Source organism: Macaca mulatta, chromosome 12, assembly GCF_049350105.2.
Source record: "Macaca mulatta isolate MMU2019108-1 chromosome 12, T2T-MMU8v2.0, whole genome shotgun sequence".
NCBI classification, from domain to species: Eukaryota; Metazoa; Chordata; class Mammalia; order Primates; family Cercopithecidae; genus Macaca; species Macaca mulatta.
The window spans coordinates 124,722,141-124,749,579 of record NC_133417.1 but is presented as its reverse complement, the minus strand read 5'-3'; the positions used below and the strand labels follow the sequence as shown (position 1 = coordinate 124,749,579).

Below are 27,439 nucleotides of genomic sequence, written 5' to 3'. Positions count from 1 at the left end.
ATGAGGCCTGGCGTAGAGGCGAAACCCCCACCCTGCCAAAAGCCAAGCTGGGAGCAGATGGAGCTGGCAAAGCGGAAAACCGGCCAGGGCTGGGCTCGGCAGGAACTGAGCAGAGCGGGTTGTTGGGATCAGCCTCTGGGCCTGTGGCCCCAGTTCCTGTGCCCGCTGCCCAACCGAAATCCTTCACCCTTCCCTTCGGAATCCTTGCACATGGGGGCCTGAGCCAGGCTCCGTGGGGAGGAACAGGGAGGCAGGAAGGCAGGGGCAAAGGCGGGGGCCAGGCAGGCTGGGGAGCCTTGAGGGCCTTCCTCCCGAGCAGCGCACGAGGCTGAGGCAGTGGGAGGGGGAGATTTACCAGGGCTCCAGATTCATTATTCATGAGCCCGCAGCAACGACTCCAATTTAAATGCTAATGTGGGGGGGCCTGACTCAGCTGCCCTGCTTCCGCCCCCACCCCCAGCCCAGACATAAGTAGAGTCCGTGCTGGCTCCAAGGTTCATGGGGTTTATTAGGGAGTCGGGAGGGAGAAAGCCCAGGAGTCCCCAGGCCACCCACATTGCTCCCCGGCGTGTGACGATCCTGCCTGGCTTTCTCTGGTCCTTTCTAGACAGAGGCTGGCCAAGCAGGAGGCAGCCTTAAGGGGAGCGGGTAGGAGCTGGAGGCCTTCTGGCAGCCCCACTCAGAGGATGATCTGGTTGGTGAAGCTTCGGCTCAGCTCCTTGTGTGGCAGAACAATCGAGTTCAGGATGAGCACCTCGGCAGGGATCCGGACTCGGCAGCCTGCGGCGTGGATGAGGGCATCAGGGGAGGTCATGGGAGGGGAGACAGGAGCAGGGAGCTGGGGGCCACTGCCAGCAGGGAGGGACCCCTCCTGCCCATCTGTGCCCCTGGCCTCATGCCCCTGGTGACTCACACAGGGCCTGGCACACAGCAGGCCCCTGGTAACTGTTTGCTCAAAGAAGAAACACGCGTGCACACAAGAGGAATGAATGCTCCCCAGAGTCACTGGCCATCAGCTGTGGGGTTCCCCCAGCCCTGGCCCCCAGGAAGCCATACCCAGGATGGTGATGGCAGGCAGCAACTTCCCATCCTTGAAGAGGCTCTCACTGTCCATGCGGGCTCGGGGATCATTGGGGTTGGGGTCATTGGGGGTACCCTCCACGCGGGCCCAGCGTCCCACGGTGCTCCCCCAGCCCACAATGCTATGCAGAACACACGTGTGCTCCTGCCAAAGAGGAGGGTGAAAAGTAAGGGGAAGGGGTAGGAGGCAGCAGGAACCGGAAGGTGTGAGGTGGGGCCAGATGCAGACCCCATGGCGTTCACCCTTCTCTGTTCTTGGGGGGATACCTGGGCCCTCCCCGCAGGCTCTTGGGGTGTCACATGCGGCTGTGTCTGCTGGTGCCTACCTGTAACGTGGCTCCATGGAGGACAATGCTCTCCCGGAGCCGCACACCCTCACCCACGGTCACCCCCTTCCCGATGGAGACGTTGGGGCCCAGCTGTGGAGAGAAGCACACACCATAAGCCCTGGAGGGACTTGGAGGATCCCCAAATCCAACTCCCTTCTAGAACAGATAAGGCAGAAGCGACCTGCTCGAGGCCACACAACAGGCTGTGACAAAGTGGAGAAACCAGCACCCAGAACTCAGGCAGTGTGGGCACCCTCCATCCATCCGACCACCACCCTCCCCTCCCTGGGGCTGGGCCCAGCACTCACCACAGCCGAGGGGGCCACCTTGGCAGTCGGGTGGATGTACACATTCCCTAGAAGCAGAAGAGAGGCCCTGGGGGCAAATATCCCAAACCGAATTTGGATCAGGGAGGGGCAGGGATTGAGGCTTCAACTCTGGACTCGAGGTCAAGAAACCTGGTTCAGAGGGCAGAGGGGCTGGGGTGGAAGCCAAAGGTTAGGAATTGGGGCAGGTTGGGTACCTCGGATCCGTGGGCCCCCTGGGGTGTGCTTGGCCAGCCGTTCTGGGTGAGTATCCTGGTATCGGCTCAGGTAGAGGCGGGAGGCGTAGAGGGCTGAACTGGGGGCCACAAGGGGGGCAGGGGCTCAGGGGTCAGCAGGGCCTGTGCCCACCACCCCAAAGTTTCAATCTCCAGGGGATCCAGCCTTCCATACCCGGCGGACTTGATCTGGCTCCAGATACCATCAGTGAGATGCACGTATATCTGGCCCTGCCCTGCCAGGGCTGAAAACACATCCTGCTCTAGGCGGATGGTACCTGCCCCTGGCCACAAGCCTGGTGAGTCCTCCCTGGCAGAGAGGAAGAATGCTGACCTCAGTCCCCCGGCTGAGCCCCGGCTGTGGGGCTAACACAGTCTCCCGGGGACAGGAGTGGGAGGGATTCCCACCACCTCTCTAAGCCCCTCTCTCCAGGTCTGGTCCGGTCCTCTCCAAAGGGCTGCTCTCATCCCAGGAAACTCTCCCAGCCAGCCCCAGCTCGGGTGGGTGCTATCACAAGGGAGCCCCAGGCAGAGGCCTGCTTCCCATCCCTGCCCCATTTCCAGAAGGAGTTCCCCCCATTTTCACATTCTCGTCCCCATTCAGCCCTTTACCCCCTCCAAGTTACCCTCCCACTCATTGGATGGAATGAAACACAGACAGACTCACCCCAGAGCAAGGCAGCTGGTGAGGGCAGAGACAGTCACAGAAAGAGAGGGAGAGAGAGATGGTAGATGCCAGCTCAGCAGAGACAGAGACAGAGAGGCCAGGAGAGATGGAGAGGGAAGCAGAGACACGGGTGGGAGTGAGAAATGGCTATGAGGGGAGGAGGCCTTACATGGGGCGATGTGGGGGTAAGGCAAGGATCCCTAGAAGGGAACAGCTTCTAGCCCTAGGAGGGAAGACCCTGGGACTGGCGAGCAGGGCTCTAGGTGCTCTGTTCCAAGAGGAGCCTCAGCCTGAGAGTGTGCATGTCTGTCTGTGTGTGCACGTGCACACGTCTGCACCCGAGCGTGTGTGCGCCCAACTGTGTGTTGCCGTCTGTTCTGAAAGACGTCTCTGGGACACTCAGGGCTTGGCAGAAATGGACCAGAAGGGGAGTGGGCAGGCAGTGACAGAGGAGGAACTGGGATGGATAAGGAAGAGGGACAGAATGAGGTTAGAAGGGGAGGGACTCAGGAGGCTCTGCTGGAGATGGCAAGTGGAGAAGGGAAAGGGGAGGAGGAAGGTGAGCAAGTTGAGATGGAGCCTGCAGAGACTGGTATGTGTTGGGGTCCGTGACTGGGGGTACTTGGGGTCACAGGGCTATGGGGCCTGCCTCACAATTGCCCATCCTGCTGATTACGCTGGAAGACATCCCGAAGAGGCTTCAGGGCTTCAGGAGAAAAGAGGTAGATGCCGCAGTTGATGATGTCACTGATAAATGTGCTGGGTTTCTCCACATAGTGCAATACCTGTGAACAGAGCAGGCTGGCTTCAGTAGAAGAAGTTACTACTGCCACAGTCCCCTAAGACCCTCTGATTTCCAGGCCCTTCCTGCCTCTCCTCCCTGCTGCCAGGGTGGCCTGGCTAAAATGCAGTGCATGTCCGCAGCCTACTGCTGCCTGGCTTTAAACCCTGAGATGACTGCCCTTCACCTGATTCACCTTCAGATAAGTCCAAAGTCCATGGCTTTCCCTGCCTGATCCTCCCCACCGCCTACCTCTCAGACGCGTTTCCACCCGACTGCATGCCTGTACCTGGAATGGCCTTTCTCATCTCTTCATCTGGAAAGCCCACCTTTCCAAACCCAGTTGACACGGTCACTCTCTCTGTGCGTCCTCTCTTGCTGGCCCCAGAGTTAGCTATTCATGCCTGGGCACTCCTGAGCTCTGGCCACGCCTCACCCTTGGCATTGTATCATTTGCAAAGGTTGGCTTTTGATTCTGTCACTCCTATTAGACTAATGGTGCCCATGAGGCAGGGGCTGCACCCATTTGGCTCTGTTTCTCTCACACCTACCTGGTGCTTAGCACAAAACTATCTATGTGTATGTGTGTACATGCATGTGTGTGTGAGTGTTTATATGTATGTTTTATATTAAAGCACGAACCAATAAAAGGGGTATGTGAGACCAGGTATGGTGGTGGCTCATGCCTATAATCCTAGCACTTTGGGAGGCTGAAGTGGGTGCATCACTTGAGCGCAGGAGTTCGAGACCAGTCTGGGCAATGTGACGAAACCCTGACTCTACTAAAAATACAAAAATTAGCCAGGCATGGTGGCACATGCCTGAATCCCAGCTACTCAGGAGGCTGAGGCAGGAGAATGGCTTGAACCCAGGAGGCAGAGACTTCAGTGAGCCGAGGTCACACCACTGCACTCCAGCCTGGGCAACAGGCTAAAAAAATTTAGCTGGGCGTGGTGGCTCACACCTATAGTCCCAGCTACTTGAGGGGCTGAAGTGGGAGAATGGCTTAAACTTGGGAGGTCGAGGATGCAGTGAGCCAAGATCGAGCCAAGATCGCACCAAGATCATGCACTCCAGCCTGGAAGACAAAGTGAGACCCTGTCTCAAAAAATAAACAAATAAATAAAGGAGGGAGGGCTATGTGAAAGTCAAGAGGAGTAGGAGAAGGGAGTTTCACAAACCAGGAGAGAGCCCTGCTACCTAGCCTATCATGTTCCTGCCTCCGGTATGTTATTTCCTACCTCCAGGCCTTTACACCTGCCATTCCCTCTGCCTGTAATACCTTCCTGTCTCTGTCATGTAGACAAATGGGACTCCGCTCAGACCTTGCTTCCTGCAGGAAGCCCTCCCTACTCCTACCCTGGCAAGGCTGGGCTGGGCCCCGCCTTGGTGTTCCCATTATGCACTGTGCATACATTTATTACAGCACCACCTGCAGGAAAATTAACCATTCCCCCCTCCCCCTGGTCAATCTCTCTTAAACGGATGTAAGATGATTAATCGGGAGCGTCTCACCTGTCTGACAAGACTAGGGCCCACCCCATACTGTGCCAGCATTCTCTAGAGGCCTGAGGTAGAGGGGATGATGACACAGAGTAGGCGCCCACCAAGCCCCCTCTCCGCTCTCACCTCATGTGTCTGTGGATTCTCAACGATGCAGCCGTAGTTGAGGGACTGCGTCCTGTTAGCCTGAAAGACAGACACACCCGAGATAGTGACCTGCCTGCTCCAGGGCAGCCACCTCTGTTTTTCCTTTCTTTCCCTCCCCTACAGCACCTGGCATGCAGCTCTGCCACTGACAGGCCTTCAGCAAGGGTGGAAACTGACAGCTGCCCTCCCCCTCCCTACTTCTAAACAGCCAGAGGGCTCGGGGTCTCCACTAACACCTCCATGCCTGCCAGAGCAGCGCATCTCCCTCCTGACACCAGCTCCCACACCAACGCCCAGGGTGCCCCTGCCTCCCCAACACCCTGAATTCCAGGAAGCTCTTGGGGTCACCTCCTCTACACCCTCCAGTCCTCCTGACCCCCTCACCGTAGTGCCAAGGAGTAAGAAAGGGTGACGCTGGCGTCGGTGGGCTTCCAACATAGCACTCAAGGGGAAGTCAGAGCAGACATCAGCATTAAGCACGAAGAATGCCTCGGGGCTCCCAGCCAGGATCTGGTCTCGAAAATGGTAGAGACCACCCCCTGTGCCTAGGGGGGCAAATTCCTGCAGGTACCTGTCCCCAGGGACCCAAGAGCCAGCTCAGTGGATCTTAGGAAACAGACACCATGAGCCAGGGCACCTGACCCCCACCGCCTGCTCCCAGGAGTACTCCTGCCCAAGGCCCACAGAGAAACTCTATATATTCAGGGATTCAGTGATGTCCAAATAAGAATCCTTCTACTAGGTGAGGATGAACTCTGGCAAATGCTGACTCAACCCACTCCCAAGAATTCAGAGGCCTAGGGCATCCTCCCCACCCCCATATATGAGTGTGTGCACAAACACCTGACTGGAAGGTTAAACTCCTGCTGGGCGGCTTCTAGGAACTGGGTGAGGGGCTCATCAGGTTGGTAGAAGCCAATGAGCAGAATCTCCTGCATCCCAGGGACCTGAGGAAAAGGGAAAGGCTGGGAGGAAGAATGTCTAACAGGAGGTGATGTTGGGGAAATCCTTAGGGCTGGCCCAAAGTCCAGAAACCAGTTTTAGTCTCAGCTGTGGGGTCCCAGGGCACTCACCACTCTGGGCTATTTTCTCCTCTGGACAATGAGGAAGTTGGAGGAAGTCGGAGGCCTGATCTTTTTTTGTTTTGTTTTTATGAAAAAAGGTCTCGCTCTGTTGCCCAGGCTGGAGTGCAGTGGCATGATTTTGGCTCACTACAGCCTCCACCTCCTGGGCTCAAGCGATCCTCCCACCTCAGCCTCTCGAGTTTCGAGGACTACAGCCATGTCACCACCTGCCTCAGCCTCTAGAGCAGCTATGACTACAGCCAGGCCACCACATCTAGCTAATTTTTAAACTTTTTGTAGAGAAGGGGTCTCTTGATGTTGCCAAGGCTAGGCTAGAACTCCTGGCCTCAAGCGATCCTCCCAACTTGGCCTCAAAAAGTGTTGGGATTACAGACATGAGCTACCATGCCAGGCCTGATCTTTCAATCAATTATTATTACCCCCACCAACCAGAACTGGGACTCACTCTAAGAAAGACTTTGCCTACCAAGCTGCATTAATCCATTCCCCGCCCCCCGCCCTCATTTTTATTATCTGTCAGCCTAAGCTTGAGATCAGCATGAGGTAAGGGTACCATGTATCAAGGGTCTGTGTTGTACTAGGCATTTTACAAATGTCATTTCTAAGCTTCACCACCCAACAAAGTAGGTCTAATCTCCCCCATTTTACACATAAGGAAACTGAGTGTCAGAGAGGGTGTGTTATTTGTTGCAGGCCTCACAGCAGGCAGAGACTGAATTCAAACCAAAACCTTGCCTGTCTCAATACGAAAAGCAATAAAGAAATGAGCATCACGGTGATCAAGGATATGAATTTGTGCCTGGTTATCATTAAGAGTCTCCATGCTACGGCTTTACATTGTCTCCAAGATCCTTGCCTGATCTCACATTCCATACTTTAAAAATAGGAGTGAAATCTGAGCAGGAAGAGGCCAGATGAGAAACTAGATTAGGGGAAGACAGCAGGGCAGCTGCACAGCATAACTTGAGGGGGCGCCATTCACATTGTCATCTGTGAATGATGGTCCTTGGAGTTATGCCTGGTGGGAAGAGATTATGGTTGGGAAAGGGGGAAACATAGCATGAAGATGAGCAGGAAGTGAGGGGAGAGAGGGGAGCCCCTGAGGTTACCTGGGCACAGGCTTCAATATGATGTTGGATCATAGGGACCCCTGCCACAGGAAACAGTGGTTTGGGCACCTCAAAAGACAAAGGTCTGAAGCGAGTTCCTGGGAGAGGAGAGAGAACGTTTTGGCTTCCTGCCTTCCTCTGCCCCCATTCTGCCTACCACACCAGCCCAACCTCCTCCCCCCATTCCCCTGGCACCTCACCCTTTTGAGGGCCTCCAATCAGGATCACCGCTTTGAGCATGATGGTGACTGCTACCTAAACTTCAAATCCCAACAGAGAAATCAAGCTCAGATCTCATACCCCAACCAAGCCCCAAAACCCAAATAGCAACACTTAACCCTCTCCCAAGATGTAAACCCAAAGCTCAATATAGTCTCTGCCTGGACCCAACACCTCACAAATCCCACACATCTCAAATCCCAGCGGAGAAATCAGGCTCAGATCTCACACCCCAACCAAACCCCAAACCCCAAATAGCAGCACTTAGCCCTCCCCCAAGATGTAAACCCAAAGCTCAATATAGTCCCTGCCTGGACAGAACCTCACAAATCCCACACATCTCAAATCCCAACCCAGATTCCAGTCGGCCTTCAAACCTCACAGTGATTCCTCCCAAATTCTGAAATTCACGCCCCACAATTTGATCTCTAAAAGACTTCCCTCTGGCCATGAACAAATTCTGCAAATTCAGAAACCTGGCAGAGACCCCCTTCTCAGACCCAAACCTCAAAATACTGAAGCCTCAAACTCACTGATTCCCAAAGTGTTGTGTCTTCATTCTAGATATTAAGCCCTGAATCCCAGTAGTGAACCCTGAATATTGAACAGCAAATCCCGAGTGGGCCTCAGATATTTAATTTAAATCCTGAACCTAACCCCCAAGTACTGAACTAACACTGATCTGAATTTGGCGAACCCCTAATCCCAGGAAAAATCCTCTATATGTTGAACATGAATCCTAAAACTAACCTCTATATATTGAACCCCAAATCAAAAGACAGGTTTCCTTGGCATTTCAAACACTGAACCTATTGACCCCCCTCCAGTCCTAATACGGATGACTGGCTGGGTCTAAATCTCTGGATTCGGAGGACTGCTTGATTGTTCACCCTCTGAACCCCACAACTGACTCTGTCCAATAAACCCTGGCCTCTCATGGCCAGGGATTGTGGGACCAACACAGGCGCGGGCGCACCCACGGCCAGCCAGGACCTCGGAGCCCACCCTCTGTCTAGAGGCTGTCCCCCGCCCCTTACCCCTTCCGCCACCTCTCCACCAGCTCCCTTTACCACTAGCTCCCTTTACTCCAGCTCTGCCGCCCGCTACTGCAAGCTTCTTCCGCGCACGTGTCTTCTCGCAAGTCGCGAGAACTCATTCGCAGGTTCTGCCGGGAATTGTAGTCTGAACTTTTCACCGCTTTCAAACTTAATGGGAGAGGAGAGCGGTGCTGAAGTCCGGGGGCGTGGCCAAGGTATCGAGGGGCGGGGTTAAATGAGAAGAAGGGTGGGGCCTGAGAAGCACAGCCTGGAACTTAAAGACTGGGACCAGAGCTGTCGGGGAATGGGCACCGGGGCAGCAGCCGAAGTGAGAAACTGGGTCCCAGAGGAAAACGGGACTAAGGACAGCAGGGGGGTGTGGCCAGCCCTGGAAGGGGCGGGGCAGGGGGCAAACAGCCACGAGGGGCTGGGGCTGGAGGCGCACAAAAGAGAAGGCGAGGTCCCGGGCCCAGCCCCCGGTCCCGCTGGGAAGTGAGGGCGCCTTGGACGGTGAGGGCAACTGTATCAGGTTGACTGTCTGAAATGCAGCACGGCGCTGGGCGCTCTCCAGACTTTCCTGTGACTCCAGCAGGCTGTGACCTTGGCGTGGGGGTGTGGAATACGTGTGGGCGCGGGTGCAGGGGAGAGGGAATGGCGACGTGGAAGAGCAGAACAGACGCGGAGGGTCAGAGAGCCGCTTTATTAAGCAAGCTAGAGGAAAGCTGTGGGTCCCACCACCCCCAGGCTCGGCGCCAGGGCGGAAGGTCCGGGGGTGTCGTTCAGGCTACGTCCACGCGAGCGAAGCTCTGGTCCATGCCCAGGCTGTTCTCCACGTACACCTCGTACTTGCCGCTGTCCTGGGGTGTGGCCCGGCGAATGGTCAGCGTCGTGGTGGTGCTGCCGATCTCGAAGAACACCCTGCGGAGGGGTGGCGGGGAGGAGGGCGGAGCCGCGGTCAGTACAAGGGCGCACTAGGCCGGGCTCCTTAGCCAACTCTGTTCCTCGCCGCCCAGTCCCCGCCCCCATCACGCTCGTCAGATTTCTGGGCTCAGTCCCACCCAAGTTCCAGCCCCAGGCCCTGCCTATGCCGCAGGTCCCAGCCCTCGCCTGTCATCCTCCTCGATGTCCTCCCCGTCCTTGGTCCAGCCCACGTCGGGCGCAGGCTCTCCCAGGATCTCCGCAGTCAGCGTCACGGTGGCGCCTTTGCGCGCCTTAGTGTTATCGGGTCCCTTTTGAATCTTCGCCGGGACTAGCGGAAGGAAAGGGGAGCGAAACCCCGTGAAGGACCTGGAGATGAGGCAGGGCATCACTTCCCCAGCTAATACCCGGCACTAAATACAGATGCTTTTAAACTCACAGCGTGACGTTGAGCAAATCATTAGCCTCTCTGGTTTCATCTCCTTGGCTGTTAAAGGGACTTATCCCTACCTCTCCTACTTCTCGGGGTCGAATAGAGGATCAAGAGATAAGGCGGGCGAAAGCCCCTGAATGTTTTCACACATCTCGCGGTGCCTCAGAGACCGCTCCGGGTAGTGGAAATTGCCCAGAGTTGGGAGTCAGAAGACCCGTGTCCAACCCTGGCTCTGCCTCTGACTTGCTGTGTGACCTTGGGGACCTGGAGCCGCGTGATGGAAGCCCACAGAGGACTGCTTAGCCCGGGTGGGGCTGGATCCCGAGGTAGGGAAGGACGCACTTGGCTGGCGGCGGCGATGTGCCCAGGCCGTGCCCGGCGCTGGGCTGGCAGGGACCCTATAGCTAGGCCCAGAGGTAAACGCGCAGCTGGACCGGGCTGCGGGCTCTGGCTGGTCTGCGCCCTGGCGCTGCGCCCGGGGCGCGCGTACCTTCCACGAGGATGCGCGCCGAGTCGGAGCACTGGCCGAAGGGGTTGGTGACGTTGATGCTGTACTGGCCTAGGTCTGCCAGCTCGCCGTCGCGCACTACCAGTGCCACTACGTCAGGGTCCTCGAAGATGTAGCGGTACTTGGGCCCGTCACGTAGCTCCTTGCCGTCCTTACTCCAGCGGATGAATGGGTCCGGGAAAGCCGAAATGCGGCAAGTGAGCTTGGCCGCGCTGCCCTCAATCAGCACCACGTCCTTCAGCGCCTCCAGTACCCGCGGCGGCCCCTTCTCGCGCAGCTCCTTCCGGGACCTACCCCCGGGCCGAGTCAGGCTCCAGAGCTCCCAAGACAGGCCCGGCCGCAGCCCTTTCCGAGAGTGCACCATCTCCTGCCTGCCCCCTGGGCCCGCCAGACCCCTAAACGTGTGGCTTGGTAGGGAAAAGGACTGCTCCTGAACTGCTGCCCTGATAGGATGATGCATTCCTGCCGGCCACTCCTCCACATCTCAGTAAAGACCCTCCCCTAAAACCAGTCATTCTAGAGGCTGCTGAAGCCCCTCAGCCCTTCCCCAAAGCCCATTCAACAATGCGCTCTCTGCAGCTCCCTTCCTCCACAGAGCTCCGGGGTTCCCTCTTACCTGTGGCCTCGGTAAGAGGCCTGGATGCGAATGGCCGCACTCTGGACCTGTAGGTCATTGATGTCCAGGGTACATCCAGGAGGTGGGGCCGCAGCCACTGACTTTTTGGCAGGAGCTGCTTTAGACATCTGGAGAGTGGGTGACAAATACGGGGGTCCAGGTTGAGACAGAGGGTCCCACCTTCAGCCCTTTTCCTCCATGGTCAGAACATTCAAGGGGGTGGAAGAATGGGAGTGTCTGCGGCTTCTCTGAGGATAGGACTTACCGTGGAGGGATTGACCTAGGGACTTGAGTCGCCTGGCTGGATTGCAGGCAGCACAGAGCCCTTCTGGATGGCACAGTAGGGGTGCAGGCAGGTGCTCAGCCCTGGGCTCGGTTTTATACATCACTCCCCTCCTTGCCTTGTTTGGCGTGGTTGCCCCAAGCCCCCCGGGACCCCATCCCCCTCCCTCTGACCCAAGCAGGCTCTTTATTTAGCCTGCGGATGCCTGGGATGCTGGCTCAGCCGCTGGGCTAGGCCCGTGGGGGGAAACCCGAGCGGCTCTGGGGTGCACCTCGTGTCAGCACCTGGACAACTGGACAGCTGGATGCTGCCCTGTCCCCTCCCAGGGCAGGGGGTATCCATCCCACTCCCAGGAGGACCACATTCAGCCCCTAGCTGACAAGAGATCCAGCTTCCTACTGGGGCAGTTTTTCACTCAGGTTGGGCTCTGGATAGTCAGACAACACACCCTGTTGGTAAGGGGTTTGAGTGTTTCGGGGGTGTCCCTGAATAAAGCCAGAGTAGCAAAGGGCTTGGGCCTCAGGGCCCCTACAGCTAATGGCAACAGGGCCAGGTGGCTGTCAAGACCAATCCAGAAGCTCCTTGCTCTTACCCTATCCCCAACCCCAGGAGTCCAGGGTTGTCACTTCCACACTGTGCCCCCTGGTGGTAAACTGAGATAAACCGGGAGGGGACGGGAAAGATTTTTTGAGAATAGCAGCCCCTCCATGCCATCCCTATCCCCACTCACTCCCCTCGATGTCACATGGTAGGGGCTGTTTAGACTGCACTGTCCTTGGAGATTAGCACCACTAGTGGCTCCAACCCTAGGTCTGCCCAAGTCCTTTTTGGGGGCATAAATTGGTGCATCGGGGCATCAGACCACCTGGGGTGAAGGGGTTCAGTTAACCCCTCTGGGGCTTGCCTGGAGGCCAATCTGCCCAGGCTGGGCACCTGGCAGAAGCATTGCTTCCATTCATTGGAACTACCCGCCCTAGTGTGGGGGCACTGTCACCTTTTGATCAGAGCAATTTTGACATAGCTCTGCTGACATAAATTACCTTTGCTCCTCTGGGTTTGGAACAAGCAGTTCACATGCCATTTCCAATGGAGATGGGAAGGGAGCTCAAGATCAGAGGGGGGACGGGAGAGAAATTTTACCATTTATCAAGATACGAGTTCAGGCACCTCATTTTTATACAAAACACTTGCAGTGTGTAGGGGATTGGAGATTCTCACAGGCAAACTGTATATCTTCATCGCTAAAATGACAGGTAGGCAAGGCGTTGTTCTGGTCCCTTCCAGCTGGCTTTAACATCCTGTTATTTTATGATGATGAGGATTGCCTCTTCCCTGGGGTCCTGAGAAGCTAGAGAGGCTGGGCTGGGCTGGGCAAAAGGGTTGTCTGAGCTGGAGTCAAGGGGCCCTCATCCTCCGTCAGCAACACAGTGGTGTCAACTCTCTCTACCCTGGTCAGAGGCTTTGTTCCTTTTACTTTGCCAAGAACAGAATTTTGAAGGTGGGGATGAGGGGAGCATTTCCTCTGGAGGCAAGGAGATCTGGGTCCCCGCCAACCCCCCAACCCCTCATCCCCAACCTCAGGGCAGGGCAGCTCAGTCCTAGGTCCCAGTGACCATTCTATGGCATTGCAAGGTTGTGGCTAGAATCAAGGTGCTTTAGCACCCAGCAGACCTCCTAACTTGCCATGCGGACAAGAAGGTCCAGGCTAGTGTGTCCCTTAGTCCTAGGAAAATGCTGGACACAGCAGACTAGAGCACTCCCATCTGGTGCTCTCCATGTGCTCTGATTTGTGCTGTGACATGGAGGGTGAGGGGCGTGGGCCTGTCCTAGTGTTTCTTTTTGAGATGGAGTCTTGCTCTATCACCCAGGCTGGAGTGCAGTCGTGTAGTCTTGGCTCATTGCAACCTCCACCTCCCAGGTTCAAGCAATTCTCCTGCCTCAGCCTCCTGAGTAGTTGGGACTACAGGCATGCGCCACCACAACTGACTAATTTTTGTATTTTTAGTAGAGATGGGATTTCACCATGTTGGCCAGGCTGGTCTTGAACTCCTGACCTCAGGTGATCCAGCCACCTTAACCTCCTTGTCCTGGTTTCTTCTGCAGCTCCTCACACTACCTACTCTTGCCAACCATCAGGATGCAACCCACTCTGCTCCAGGGGTCAGGACCAGAACTCCTGCCTGTCTTCTGGGCAGAGTGAATGAGGCTGAGCCAGGATTGGGGTGAGGGCTGGCCTATTTCAGAGCCCAGCATCCCCCACATTGTGATGAAGGAACATGTGACAAGAGGTGGCGGCTACCAGAGCCTGGTTGCAGGGGTTCAGTGGATCTGCCAGCATTCCAGAAACTGCAAGGGGAGAAGCAGACCACAGTCTCCCGTCCCTCCAGGAATAAGGAGAGGTGAGGGGCCAGGAGGGTCAGAGGAGGGGGTTGGAAGGACCCAAAGTGCTAGCTGGTATATCCTGGAATGTGTGTTGGGGAATGCCCAGAGAGGGCTAAATGCCCCTGTCCCGGACTCAACCCTTCCCAGCAATCTTCCCCTCCAGCCATCCCTCCCAACAGACACACAGGTTATGCTGCTTGCCATTTTTATTTCCTTGTGACAGACAGACAGACAGCTGGATGGCTGGGAGGGATGGTCAGGACAACATGGGCAGTAGGGATCGGATGGAAGGGGAAACTTCATAAAAGTCAATAAATAAATAAATATGAATGGGAAGAAGGCCAAAGGCCATGGAGGGGTGCTGGGGACATCCTTGGGCCAACAGAGAGCGCCCGGGGCTGTATCCACTGGACAGGAGGATACAGCGAGCTGAGTGACTGCTGGCCTCCGGCTCTCCATGTTTCTCCTCTAAGGGATGCTGACAGCTGGCCCACCCCACCTCCACCTGAGTCCTCTCTTCTCCCTCCACCGCCTCGCTGCCTTCTCTCACGTCCCAGCCCTGGGCCCTTGCCACTGTATCTGTGTCCTGCCCCTGCTTTGCCATACTGACTCCCAGCCTACTGCCCTGACACCCTGGGTTCCTTCCTCTTCCTCCTCTCCAGCCATGCCCATCTTCCTTGGTTCTCCCTGAGATGCACTGATCCCCAACCCAGAACCTTCCTAGAGCCTCCTCCTTCCTGTCCCTCGACTTCTTTTCCTCTCCACTTCCCCATTCCCCTCTTGTCCCTCTGCCTGTTCCCACCCTGCCCAGCCTGGCCAACGGGTCTCCCACTCTGGCTTTGGCCTGGGGTGGCATCAGGTCGAGGCCCTGGGGTCTCTGTCCTTGCAGGTCTATGAGGTAAGAGCCCGGCCAGATGCTGCTGCTGGTGGTAACCGAAGCCCCAGGCCCGCCTGGCTCAGCGTGGGCCCTGGAATGTCCCGTGGCATTGGTGGAAACCCCAGTTGAAGCCCGAGGCCTGGCTGTGGTCCGTGCCTCTAGGGGCCGCCAGGGTAGGAGCGCAGCAGCACCTTGTGGCGGGTGGCGGCCTCAGCCCGGCGCCGCCTCTGCTCACCCAGGAACTCCTTGAGCCGGTTGGTGGTGAAGGTGAGCGTCTGGCGGCGCAGTTTCATCAGGTAGGCGTCCTGCAACCATGGGTGGGCCAAGCAGTCCTGCAGGGAGGGCCGGCTCCTGCCAGGCAGAGCCAGGGATAATGAGCCTGGAAGGACGGCTCTGGGAGTTGCCAGGGCTCTGTCCTCCTGCAGACCCATGTCCCAATCCTGGATCCACCCCTACATGTGTGATCTTGGGCAGCTCAAGAGCTCAGTTCCCCAATCTCTGGAATGGGGGCAGTGATTCTGCCTTGCATGGGGTTGTCTCAGGCTTTAAATGGTAGGTAGTATGACCACTTAGTAGAAGCAGCAGACTTATTCCTAAGAGCAGGGGAGGAGCTGGGGAATCTCTGGCACAGGCCGGGCCGGGGGCAGGTGACACTGGGAGATGGCAGGTGTGGGGCTCACTCACCAGGGATGTACTGAGAGGACCTTTCGCAAGAAGAGGGTGGCGCTCTGGGATGTGTTGGGGTACAGCTGGAAGGCATCAAAGCGGCCCCCCACAATCCGAGCCTCCGTTTCCTGGGGGTCTGGCTCATAGAACGGGGAGCGTCCACTGAGCCTGTTGGGGAAGATAGCTTGACTGACATAGGCAGACTGGAGGCCAACACCCAGGCCCGGAAGGACATTAGTGTCGGGTGCACAGTGCTCAGGGCCATGCTGCTCTGTACCTGAGTGTGAGTGTGCGGTGTGATGTGTGTACAGAGGAGGTGGGGCATGGGGGAGAGGGTGTTGGCAGAAGGTGAGTCCGGGAGCTCACTGTGTGGGCAGAGAGGGCTGTGGCGGGTAGGGGACACTCACATAATGTAAGTGAGCACACCCGCTCCCCAGATGTCCGTGGCAGAGCCGATGGGTTCTCCCTTCACCATCTCCGGAGCTGACAGGAGACAGAGGCCAAGCTGACCCAGCTTCCTGGTGGCAGGGAAGTGGGGGCGGGGGAGGTCCCTGGGTGCTTGAGCAGCAGGACAATGCCCAGGTCACCAGACCATAGGAATGACCAAAGTGGCAGGCCCTGAAGCCCAGTAGGCAGGACAGAGGTGGTGGCATACCCCAAGAGACATATGGGACACCTGAGGAATTAGCCTGGGCACAAAATGGAGGGGGTCCCCAGAACTCCAGAGGGGCTGAGAAGCAGGGTGACAAGCTCCCTTGGATTAGCTCCAAGGTATGGCTCCCATTCACAGAGAGTGTGGCTGACACCAAGATTAAAAGCCTTCAAAATCAGCCTGGCTGGTTCTAATCCTAGACCTGCCACTTCTAGCTATGGAACCCTGGGCAATTTACTAAACCTGCCTGGCTCTCCATAGCCTCGTCTGTAAAGTGTGGCCTGTAGAACCACACTAAGGAAGAGCGATCATGAACGTCAAGCACTTAGCAGGTTACTCAATGTAGCTGGTTCTCCTTATTTAAATAAAATAATAATTGATTCTCCTGTCTTTTTGGCTTTAGCGAATCCCGTCTCTAGCATTTATAATTGTCTGATTGCACAAATCCTTAACATCAGATGTACACCTCAGTTTCCTCATCTGTAAAAGGGGGCTAATATTGTGTCACACTCCAGGGTTATTGTAAAGATCAATTGGAAGAAAAATCCACATACTTCATTCATTGCTTGCATACAGTAATCACTCAATAAGTGGCACATATGTAAGTGAAGTGGGGTGAGCCCTGGCTGCTGCCTCTCCGGCAGTGCCCTGTCCCCACCCTGGCTGGCAGCTGGTCCCCTCACCCATGAACTCCAGCGTGCCCGTGCGGTGGCCAAGGGGCCGAAGGGCCTGGGGGTTGTAGGGCTGGGCACTGCCGAAGTCCACGATCTTGAGGGCGTTGTCAGGGGCCAACAGCAGGTTGTCTGGCTTGATGTCTAGGTGGAGCACATGGCGGCCGTGGAGGTAGTCCAGGCCTTGTAGCAGCTGCGCCACGTAAGTGGCCACGTCATCCTCAGAATACCGGAACCTGGGAGAGCAGGGGTGGAGCAGATGACACCCGGCCCAGCCTCCCCTACCTCTTCCTCCCTACTCCCCCAGAATGCCCAGCTACCTGTCACTGAGCCCACAGAGGAGCTCCCGGTTGCCGCAGCTCTCAGCAATGAGCACGAGGTACCGAGGGGTGATGTAGGCCTCGTGCAGGGACATGATCCGCTCGTGGTGCAGGGTCCGCAGCACCTCGTACTCCTGCAGGACCCGCCGCTTGCCCTCGGCAGCATAGGGCACGATCTTGGCCACGAACGTTCGCCCCGTGGCGTTCTCCCGGCACGCTCGCACAACACCAAAGCGGCCCCTGTGTGTCGGGGGGAGGGTCACCACAGGCTCAGAGGAGGGAAGGGGAACACTTCACAGTGAAGGCTAACGGAGGAGAGCAGGGACCCCTAGGGGCAAGAATGCAGCAGTTCCGGTGTGGGCTCCAGAGTTCAATCCTAGAAACCAGGCTTCGAGTCCCAGCTTTGCCACTCACTGGCTCTGTACCTTAGGTAAATCCCAGAACTTCTCTAACCTCAGTTTTGCCACCTGTGAAATGGGTGATGCTAACAGCGCAGTGTCTCTCAGAGTTGCGAAGATTCGATGAGATCACATGGCTAAAGCCCGCAGTGTAGTCTGGCACATTTAAACTCAATGATGCTAATAACCCAGGTCTCAGCACCTCCCCTCACCCCAGCCAGTACAGTCTGGTCTTCTCTCCGAAGCCATGCGCTCCAGACATTTGACCCACTCCCCTATGTCCTCTTCCCTTCCCCAGCCCTGCTTGCCTGGCTTTCTCCTCCAGGAAAGTGTAGGGTTTCTGAGGGGGGCCCTGTCGAAGAGTGGTACCCTCAGGCCTGGGAGAGCTTCGGGGACTGCTCCCAGGGGAGCTGACCACCTCCTTGGCCGGGCTGAGACTCCGCACAGTCACCTTGGTAGGCTCAGGAGGGGGCTCAGGGGCTGGGGGCTCAGGGGCTGGTGGTGCAGACACGAAGGAAGTCACCACATACACAGGAGTAGAGGAAGACGCTGGTTTAACCCCTTGAGGAGTGGAGGCTGGGGTCGGGGTCCCAGTGTCAAGGACGAAAGACTTGGGCTCACTTGGGGTGACCTGGGTACTGGGTGGGGTGGGCTCTGCTTGCCGGGCAGCCTGCAGGCCCCTGTGTCTTCGTGGAGGGGTCTGGGGTGGCGGACCCACAGCCTTGAGCGAGGACAAGGCCTGGCTGGGGGCTGTAGGGGGAGATGAGGGGCTGACAGTGACTGACGGGGGGGTGGGGGCAGCAGGAGCTGGGGGTGGGGCCAGTGAGGTAGGAGAGTCAGGAGGCGGGGCCCTGGCTGGCCCTGAGGTGACAGGGGCCTCTTGGTGGGCAGCAGATGGCACAGCTGAAGAATCTAAGAGACAAAGAAAATCACCACCACGGTGCCTCGGGGCAAGGCCATGGTGCTCCCCAAGAACCCTATGCTCAGGGCCCCCTTCCTCCCCCACCCCACACCATTGCACTGACCTTGAGTGCCCCTGACAAAGACCTTCTCAGAAGGGTTGCTGAAGGGCCCCTGCCCAGCACGGTTGGCACAGGCCACACGGAACCTCACAGTCATGCCAACTGGCAGGTGGCTCACATTGTAGTAACAGTCGGGGATGCCTGAGCTCACAGGGTGCCACACAGACTCCCCTATAGGCAGTATGGGGGAGGGGCTGAGGTCACAGAAGGGGTGACGCCAGCTCCCACAGTGCTATCTGTGGAGCCCGGGAGGGCACTGGCCTTCCCAGACTCCCCCTGCCGCTCCCCCCACCCTCCGGCTGCCCCATCCTCACCATCCACTCGCCGCTCCAGGGTATACGTGCAAGGTGCCCGGCTGTCTCCCGGCTTCCACAGCACCAGCGCCGTGTCCTGGTAGGTCTGGGGCACCTCTGGAGGAGCTAGCTTTCCTGGGACTCCTGGCAAGAGAAAGAAGAGTCCCAGTGAGCCCCTACACCCTAGCTAAGAGCCCCTCAAGCGCTGCCCCGCCATCCCCCTCACTACCCCCCTGGGGCCCTGCCCCAGGCTCACGGGCCACAGCCACGGTACAGGAGCTGGTGATGCTGCCCAGGACGTTGGTGGCGGAGCACTCATAGAGCCCGGCGTGCCGCTTGCCCACCCGAGGGATGCTGAGCAGCTGCCGCCCATCTTTGCAGGACACGATGATCACTGAGGGCTCTGACCTCAATGACTTCTTGTCTGGGGACAGGGAGAAGCAGGAGGAGCTGCTGAGTGAGCTAGCACATGTCCAGGCCCCCTCACTCACTCCCTACTCCAACATCCCCACAACCATGCTCAGCCCCCACCCTGGCCTAGCCCCTCCCATCCCCTGGGCTCAGGGCCACTGGCTGGCCTCCCTCTCTGTGGGAGGCAGTTTCCTTACCTTTCATCCAGGAGATGTGCGGTGCAGGGCAGGCTGCTGGCAGGCAGAGCAGGGTGGCTGCCTCCCCCTCCAGCAGCACCTGGTCCTTGAGTTTGATGTGGAAGACTGGGGGGAAGTCTGGAGGAAAAGCAGAGACAGCCATCTGTCTGTGGGGGCCCTGACCCACTTACCGCTGAGGGAGGGGTGGAGAAGGCCTGCAAACAGCCATCAGGAAGCAGCGTGAAACCTTGTCTCTTCCCAGGCAGATGTGGAAAGTGGAACCCCAGGCCATGCCTTCAAGAATTTTCTTTGGGGCAAGCATCACTTTCCCCAGACCCTCACTGTGCTGGACTGCCTTTTCCTTGCACTGACTATTGACGATGCTACTTATGTCATGGGTTTGTAAATCACTGACAGCAGGGCCTGGCACTAATTAAGCGGTCTATAAGCATTTGTTAAATAAAATAAAAGCAAACAAATGTTGAAAAATTATAATGGTTAAGATCCTGCAAGACCCACCCTCTCTGGGGCACAACAGGGCAAGTGAGAAAAGAATTGAGGTGAGTTAGTGACCTGAGCTGCGATGGGACCGAATGAGGAATGTTCTTTCAGAACATGCAGTCTCAAAAGAGTTGCAGTCTAGGAAGATGTGGGCAGATCCTGGAAGTGTGTCGGCCTCCAGGCCCCTCTTCCCACCTGCCATCCGGGGACAGGGTCGTAGGTCTCCTATATACTCCTTCAGGTCAATTAAGTGGTGAGAGCTTTTGAAGGGGCAAGAGACAGTATCTGCCTGACCTTGGGCAAGTCATTTACTCTCTCAGAAGCTCCATTTCTAATCTGTAAATCAAGGAAAATAATACCGCGCCCACAGGATTCTTGCTGTGACAATTACAAGGCATGTCAAGTGTCTGCCATACAGTAACTGATTATAAATACTAACTTTTCTTGTTGCTAGCATTATCTCAATAATATGGCCAGCAGAGAAGCCTGGAGCAGACGCCCAGGGAAAGGCTGTTTCAGCAAAGCAGAGAAATTGCCTTCACAGCCAGCTGGTGGCTGTGCACATGGTAGGGCTAGGGATGAGACCAGTTTTCCTTCCTCCAATGTAGCCAGCCTGTGACTCCTTAGTGCCCTGAGGATTTGAGTGCATGATCCCTGGGAATATCCCTTTAGAAGAATCCCAGTTCGGCCATGGGGGTGGTGGGTGAAGGGTGGGGATAGGGGAGGACTTGGGGGTGGATTTTATTCACCTGGGCAGAGAAAGCTGAGGAGCCTTGGGAGCCCCAGCTGCTGCCTGTCTGAAGAATTGTGGGGGACTGGGAGTGGGGATGAGCCAGGCAGGAGAGGAGTACTCAGCAGGAGTGGTGATCAGGATGGCAGTGTGCCCCCTTCCCGCTGTACCCCACTGCTCCCCAAGGAGGGGTCCCACACTGAGGCTCCAACAAGGCAATGTGAACACAGTTTCTCAATGGCTGCCTCCAGGCCAAGTGAGGGTACTGGGTAGCAGGGAGAGAGAGAGAGAGGCCACCTCTCTCAGAGGTGAAAGTGACCCAGGCCCAGCCCTGCCAGCCCCGCCAGCCCCACCCCCATTCCCAGGGGCCAGCCCTGGTTGTTAAAGTGGACTGGGACAGCCTTGTTTCTGCAGAGAACAGGGAGGGGATAAGGTAAGGGGACACTGCCTAGGCAGGAAATCAGCTGCATAAGCAAAACTGGGCCGGGAGGAGGCCCCAGGTGGGAAGGGATCAGCTGTCCCCAGGCCTCTCTGCTGGCTGATCGCTTTCTTTCCCCCTCATTTTCCACCCTCCCTTCCCCACCAGCGGCCCTTCCCTCCCTCTTTTTCTCTCACTGCAGCCCCCTTTGCCCTGGCCAAGGCTGGACACAATCCCTACAAGCCCAGCTGAGGCAAGACTCGACAGCAACTCCATTCTGAGTTTTACCAGGAAATGGGGGAAGAACAGGACTGGTGGCTTGTCAAGATCCTGCACATAGCCTGGCTTCACGGACTCTCTCCTTTCCTGCATGCTGCTCTGGAAAACCCAACCTCCCGAAGCCTTTGCTGGTCATCCTTGAGTAATGCGCCTTTTTCAGGCAGGATGGGGTGACCCCACGTGGGGAATGCCTCCCTATCTGGAGCTCCAGGACACTCAGGCAGAGAAACAGAAGAGGGCAAAGAGCTGGCAAAGAGCTCCGAAGGCTGCTTTTCTGTACAGAAGGGTCAGGGAGGGCCAGTCAGGTGTTCGGAGCTGCAGGGCAATGGAGACTTAGGGGGCACAATACAGGTCGTGGTCCTCTAGGCTGGAGAGAAAGTGAGTGTCTTTGGGTACACACCCAAGCACACACACATCTAAAGGGGAACTGTGGGGGCAGGAGAGCCCTATATCTTGAGCTCCTTGAAAAGTGCAGCCAGTTACAGAAACCTTCTAGGGTCTCCCAGGAGAGAGGAGGCCAGCCCCTGACAGACATAAGTATGGTGTCCTGAAGCCCCTTCCCAGACCTGGCTGCAGAAGGTCACACAGTTCAACTTCAGCTGCTCCACTTACTAGCCCTGCGACTTGGACAGATCCTTAGCATCACTAAGCCGGTTTCCTCACCTGTACAATAGAGACAATGATACTAATATTTCCCAAGCAATGCTGCAGGATTGAATAAGGCAGCGCTTGTAAAGTGTTGAATAGAACACTTAGCTTCTCTAATGAATGACAGCTACTGCTATTGTTATAGTTGTCTGAGCAGACCCCTTCCACTAGGCTCATCAAGGTGGCCCACCCCTCACCAGCCATGACAGCTCCCTGATATGGGTAGGGGATAGCAGGAGGGGAGGAGGGTCCTCACCCAGCAGGCCTCTATTACCTGACTCACTGCGCACGTACTGGTGACCCAACTCCTCTTGGATGCTGGCAGAGAGGTTTGGTTGCGATAACCCCTTGTCCTTCCGCTGCCGAGAGAAGCCCCAGCGGAGCCGGCTTCGGCTTTCCCCTGGGGCTGTGAAGACCCAGGCCCGTTAGCATTTGCTCAGTCGGTACCAGCAAGTTCACACCTCTCTGCAGCCCTCAGCCCAGAGAACCAGAAGGAACACCTAGCCCCACCCTGCCCTGCTGCCACTCCTGCTTTCCTCCCCTCCAGCCCTGCCGATTCCACCCTCGGGGCCTCAGCCTGCCCCTCGTGGGTGTCCCCAGCCCCTCTGCTCCTCCCACGGCCTCTCTCCAGCGCACCCCAGCCTCCTCTGCACCTGCTGCCCTACCCCTGCCCCTCCTCACCTGAGGAGCCCGACGTGGCGCTGGCCTCGGAGCCCAGGGACTCGGCGGAAGGCGTGGTGGCGCCGGCCTGGGCGGCCAACTGATTGTGCGGAAGGCCGAGGCGCCGCAGACTCTCGCCCTCGGACGTGGCCCTGCGAAGCCGTCCGAATAGCGGTGTGCTGCGGCCCGACGCGCCCCCCGAGTCCTCGCTGCTGCCGCTGCGCTGCAACCGGCTCGACAGCCGCTCCAGGGTGGAGCTCAGCCGCCTGCGCATCGCCAGCACGGGGGAGCCCCGCGCCGAGCTCCCGCCCTCCGAGCTCTCTCCGTCCCCGCCGCGGGCCTCCCAGGCCGGGTGGCGCTGCGCGGGAGGGGTCCGCCGCAGCCGCTGGGACAGTGAGAGCGAGAGGCGGCGGACAAGGCCCGGCTCCCCGACTGCCCTGAGGTCCTGCACCGAGCGCGAGCGCTCAGGCCGTCGCACCAACTCCAGCGGGGTCCCCGCCGGGCTGGGACGGTATATGCCATCCTCTTCCTCGGCCCCGCGGAAGGGGCCGCGCTCCTCGGAGCGGGAGCGGCTCAGCAGCCGCAACCCCCGCGACAGGGGCGATTCGCGGCTGCGCTTGAACTTAGCCTCGAACACGGCCTCCGACTCCAGGTTTTCGATGCTGCTGCTGAGACTGCTGCCTGGCCTGGGGGGCACCGTGGGAACTCGGGCTCTCTCGGCTAGCACCGGGGGAGCCCCGGCTGAGGGCACACGCTTCTCGGGGGCTCCCGGAGGTGGGGAGGCCACCCTGGCAAAGACAGCTGCGTGGGGCTTGAGCTCTGAAGGCGACGCGGCAGGGCCCTGCGGGGGTCCCTGGGCGTGACCTGACAGCTGGAGGGACTGAATGATCTGGGCATAGGGCGTGAGGGGCAGCGCTAGGGTTTGCAGGGCCTCAGGGCGTGGTGCAGGCTTGGAGGCTCGGACTGGTTCTGGCCTGGGCTCTGGGGCCTTGTCTTGGGCAGGCTGGGGTGCAGGGGGCTGCGGGGCATCACTAGGTGTGGTGGCAGAAGGTTCTGCAGACTTAAGGGCACTGGGTTTGGGGACGCTGGGCCGTGCAGGGCTGGATGGCTGGGCCTCACTGAGGGCAGACAGGGAAGGAGACTCCTGTAGCCTACGGGCTCCAAGCCTGGCCACGGGGATCTCGAGGGGCGCCCCCGCTCGGCGGTGCCGACCCCGGGGCTCTGCCTCACCCTGGGAGAAGCTGCTGCTCTTTTGCAGGCCCCTGTTCTCGAGTGGGGGCTGGTGGTGGGGCGCTGCCTCGCTGGAGGCAGCTCGTGCCATCCGGGGATCCCGGGCACGGCCCCCCAGGCTCTCCAGCAGGGGACCCCTGAGGCCGCTGACCTTGCCATCCTCGGGGCCTCCCCGCAGCAGCCGCTGGCGCAGGGCCTGCAGCCTCTGGGCATACTCGCCCTCACCCAGGCCTCCCCGGGCCAGGCGGGTGGCTCCCGGGCTGGGGCTCCGGCGCTGCGGCAGTTCCACAGACGCCGCCTTCTGCAGGCCCCGGCCCGGCTCCCGCGGCCCGGCCCGGGGTAGGGCGCTCTCAGCCGAGCTGCCCCTACGGAGTTCTCCCCGCTTGGGGCTAGCCCCAGCTGCGGGCTCCTGGCCTAGGGAGGGGAGGGCCTCCGGGCTGGGAGCCTCCTGGTCCTGAGAGGGAGCCCTTCCCTGCTCCTGCCAGTCCATGGGGGTGGCAGCCCCAGTCTCTGGGGTCCCCAGAGCCTCATCCTCAGTGGGAATATCGGTGAGGGACACCCGGGAGCCTGAGAACTCGGGCTGCAGCGGGCGGGGCACTGAGGGCAGCTCTTCCAGCTCTTCCTCTTCAGAATCCGAGGAGGATGAGAGCCCCCCACTGGGGGGTGGCCTTCTGGGCATGGTCACCCACACCCGCTCTGGGGGAGCCCGCAGCAGCTCCGGGATGGGGCGCAACACCAGGTGGCATTTGTAGCTGATCTGGGAGCGCTGGAGACAGGTTACTGGAGTCAGACCTGAGGGACCCCTGGGGCAGGATTGTCCCCCCCAGGCCCACCTCAGCCCTGGGGAAGAGGCCTGAGCATGCAGAGGGTCAGGGAACAGGCAGGAAACTGGGTATGGAGCCAGTGAAAGCGAGAAGACAGGAGCAGGAGATGAAGACCCATGGGAGGGGGAAGGCGGTGTTAGAGAGAAGGAGAAGATGGAAAGCATAGAGGCTGGCCTGCCACACTCACCTGCCACCTCCTCCGGGAGAGGAATAGCTTCAGGTGATCTGTGCTCATCTCTGCGCCCTTTGCCTGAGTCTGCAAACCCAGGAAAGAGGGCTTGAGGGAAAGCTGTCAACCTAGACCCTCCAGGTTTGGCAACAGAGAGGCAAACTCCATGGGGCGGGGTGGCAGGAGAGAGTGGATTGAGCAGCACTGAGTCTGGGCTCCTGGGATCCCCTTTCCCTTGGGTCTGTCAGGACAATGCCTACAGCCAGGGTGTTCTTAGGGACAAATCCCCTAAAGCCCCCAAGGGGGAGGCAGGAAAGTGGTAGCTCCCAGAGGTAGGCTTCTGAGCTTCCACCAGGGCTCATGGCCCTGTCCTGGTAAACCAGCTGCCCTGGGAGGCCTGTGCTCTTAGGCCCCTTACCTAGGCCCTGGCTCCTCAGCTCCTCTCTGTCTCCATGTAGGGCCAACACCCCAGACATCTGGAGCCTTGGTGGTCCAGACCAAGATGGATGCTTCCCTCGGCTACCCACCCAGGCTCTCTTCCGGAGCTCATTTCAGGTCTGAGAAAGGAGGCTCTTAATTCAACTCCTGACACCAGAATGACCTCAGCCTTCAAATCCGCTCCCAAATCCCCAAGACTCCATCAATGCCTGGCACTGTGCCCTGAGGCACTGGGGTTTGAAGATGAATGAGTGAGAACCGAGAACCTGCCCACATGAAGCTCATAACCGAGGGGCTGAGCCTGCCTGGTCACCCCCAACGCTAGTGTGTGGGACCAGTGCAGGACAGAGATGGAAAGGCAGAAGTCAGGAAGACCAGGGTCTGGTCTCAAGCATGGGGGAGAACTCCACTGAGGATGCCCAGGATGGAAAGGTCCAGACGTATGCCCTGGAGTCCAGGATACCCCAACTCCATCCCTGATTTGAGCCTGTTTCCTTGTCAACAAAATGGGACTAATAATGTCTTCCTTTGCAAAGCTATTGTGAGGTTAATAGGTCATATGCATATTCAATGCCTAACGTGGTTACTGCACATAGTAGGTACTCAATAAATAGAACTGTTAGTAACATTCTCCCTCCCTCCACCTTTTGTGCCACCACTTTGCAGACCAGACTCACTTTGAACCAAGGATGTTCTAGGGTCTCCTCTGCGGTAGGTCTCCTGTGAATGAATGAGGATTAAGAAGGGATTTATCATTCAGTCATCCAGTCAGTCAATAACTGTTTGAGCAAACAGGGCTCCTAAGGACTTGGGGGCTTGCATGTCGAGCGGCAGGAGTCTGGGAGGAGCAGGCAGGTGGTATGAGGGTGACCCTGCAGGTGGGGGCTCCCAGGGCCTTGTACTTACAGGCGGTCCTGCACCAGCACTTTGATGAGGAAGCCCCGGGCCTCCCTGCTCAGGCTCAGGAATGTGGTCTCCTCGAAGGCCACGTTGTAGTTTCGGATGTTCATCAATGTTGTCCGGTCATTTTCCCCAACAAACGGGGAGATTCCTGTCAGACTGCAGAGGTGAAGAGGGGTGTCGTGCGGGGCAGGTGGGGACAAAGGGGGATGCCAGTGGGGGCACAGGGCTGGGGACAGGTGGAGGCTCTGGGGTTGTTAGGATGACAGAGGCTGGGCAAATCTGGGTAAGAGGCGAGGCTGCAGACTCTCTTCTCCCCTGTCCCCTCCCCAGCCCCCTGATGGGCAGAAAGGTGGTGCTGCCTTGGGGCCTAGTGGCCTGTGCTTTAGAGGACCTGTTCCATCCATCCTCCAGTGTGGCCTCCCCATGAGTGAAGAGTCTGTGCCAAGGGGATGTGCCCATCCTGAGCTCCACTCCCTTCGAGTCCAAGTTTTAGACACTCAGAGCCAAAGAGTTCTCTGCCTCCATGGCCCTGAGCCTGCGCTGGGCTCTCTCCATCCAGGGTGCCCACCTCTTACGGAGGGGTGTGGGGACAGGCAGAGTGTGGGCATGCAGACCAGGGCGTCCAACTTCATGCACATGAGGCTTCTTGCAGTACAAGAAGGAGTGGGGGGTGTGGAAGAGAAGGGGGTGGGCTGTAGCCCTGCAAAGGTCAGGGGTGGACCTGCCAGGAGACTGCTGGGACACTGCAGAGGGGTCCTTACCAGAGGAAGGCAACAACGCCCACAGGCCTGTGAGGAAAGGAGAGTGATGGGTAAGAGGACTGCACCCCTCTGACTGGAAGGGAGCAGTTCTTCGCTACTGCTGACCTGAGTGAGCGGTTACCTCCCTGGGAACACTGCCATGGACAATGGGCACAGGAGTGGCTTCTTCAGGGAGGACCCTGAACCCACAGGTCCAGATATGCCTGGAGAAATCCAGGGTCATGGCAGGGCTGGTCCAGGAAGCCCAGGGAAGTCTGGGGACCAATGGGACCTTGCCTGCCTCACTGGAGGAGGCATGCTGGCTGCTGAGGGCAAGGCGCAGCTTCCAGGGGAGACGAGGAGTCAAGGACTAACAGGGCTAAGGCCTTGAGAGAATGGGGCAGCCCTGACTCATGACGGGCAAGGAGTAACATGGGCAGGAAACCCTGCAAGCAACGCCTCCAGCCCACTGTCAGAAGGAATCCAGGCTCGGTAAATCTCCCTGTCAGTCAGCGCATCCCCGGCACAGCCCCAAGGGCAGCTGCCCTGGCCCACCCAGCCCAGCATGCCAGCCTTACCAGATGTCAGTGACTCCAGACACGGGGCTCTGATTGACAATCTCGGGTGCTACAAACTCAGGTGTGCCATACTGGCAGTACTGGGGCTCTCCTGGAGTCAGCTCCTGGGCATTCCCAAAGTCACAGATCCGCACCTGCTCTTCACCCTCGGCACCATCCCACACCAGCAGGTTCTCAGGCTGGAAGACACAAGGCAA

General features: G+C 58.1%; 3 protein-coding genes across 46 annotated transcripts in view; all 3 read right to left on the bottom strand.

Annotated features, from left to right (window-relative positions):
* Positions 1–483: 483 nt before the first annotated feature.
* On the bottom strand, positions 484–8,579 carry GMPPA (GDP-mannose pyrophosphorylase A). 23 transcript variants are annotated; one of them, XM_077956401.1, is made up of 13 exons: positions 8,212–8,579; positions 7,443–7,502; positions 7,243–7,340; positions 5,892–7,151; positions 5,433–5,619; positions 5,028–5,087; positions 3,272–3,402; positions 2,126–2,260; positions 1,933–2,030; positions 1,718–1,764; positions 1,407–1,499; positions 1,057–1,225; positions 485–780 (listed from the first exon to the last, which is right to left on the bottom strand). In XM_077956401.1, exons 4-13 carry the CDS (start codon positions 5,984–5,986, stop codon positions 680–682), a joined length of 1,116 nt encoding a protein of 371 aa, XP_077812527.1. In that variant the 5' UTR covers positions 5,987–7,151; positions 7,243–7,340; positions 7,443–7,502; positions 8,212–8,579; the 3' UTR covers positions 485–679.
* Positions 8,580–9,179: 600 nt separating this feature from the next.
* Positions 9,180–11,209, bottom strand: SPEGNB (SPEG neighbor). Its single transcript, XM_015111146.3, has 4 exons — positions 10,974–11,209; positions 10,340–10,647; positions 9,606–9,747; positions 9,180–9,416 (listed from the first exon to the last, which is right to left on the bottom strand). The coding sequence occupies exons 1-4, from the start codon at positions 11,099–11,101 to the stop codon at positions 9,278–9,280; spliced, it is 717 nt and encodes a 238-aa protein (XP_014966632.2). The 5' UTR covers positions 11,102–11,209; the 3' UTR covers positions 9,180–9,277.
* Positions 11,210–13,829: 2,620 nt separating this feature from the next.
* Positions 13,830–27,439, bottom strand: part of SPEG (striated muscle enriched protein kinase) — a 58,857-nt gene continuing 45,247 nt past the window's right edge. For 18 of the 22 annotated variants that reach the window (XM_015111134.3, XM_015111136.3, XM_077957692.1 and 15 more), the window contains 17 exons: positions 27,243–27,421; positions 26,686–26,712; positions 25,928–26,080; positions 25,699–25,741; positions 24,602–24,670; positions 22,382–24,356; positions 21,975–22,106; positions 19,146–19,262; positions 18,794–18,961; positions 18,559–18,681; positions 18,248–18,415; positions 17,531–18,134; positions 16,825–17,064; positions 16,517–16,740; positions 15,589–15,664; positions 15,200–15,349; positions 13,830–14,866 (listed from right to left, as the gene is read on the bottom strand). In XM_015111134.3, the coding sequence (XP_014966620.3) occupies positions 14,674–14,866; positions 15,200–15,349; positions 15,589–15,664; positions 16,517–16,740; positions 16,825–17,064; positions 17,531–18,134; positions 18,248–18,415; positions 18,559–18,681; positions 18,794–18,961; positions 19,146–19,262; positions 21,975–22,106; positions 22,382–24,356; positions 24,602–24,670; positions 25,699–25,741; positions 25,928–26,080; positions 26,686–26,712; positions 27,243–27,421 (4,641 nt within the window). In that variant the 3' untranslated portion in view covers positions 13,830–14,673. Of the gene's footprint in view, positions 14,867–15,199; positions 15,350–15,588; positions 15,665–16,516; positions 16,741–16,824; positions 17,065–17,530; positions 18,135–18,247; positions 18,416–18,558; positions 18,682–18,793; positions 18,962–19,145; positions 19,263–20,374; positions 20,621–21,974; positions 22,107–22,381; positions 24,357–24,601; positions 24,671–25,698; positions 25,742–25,927; positions 26,081–26,685; positions 26,713–27,191; positions 27,422–27,439 lie in introns of those variants that run through there. The other 4 variants (XR_013402182.1, XR_013402183.1, XM_077957678.1 and 1 more) reach the window with 4 other exon arrangements.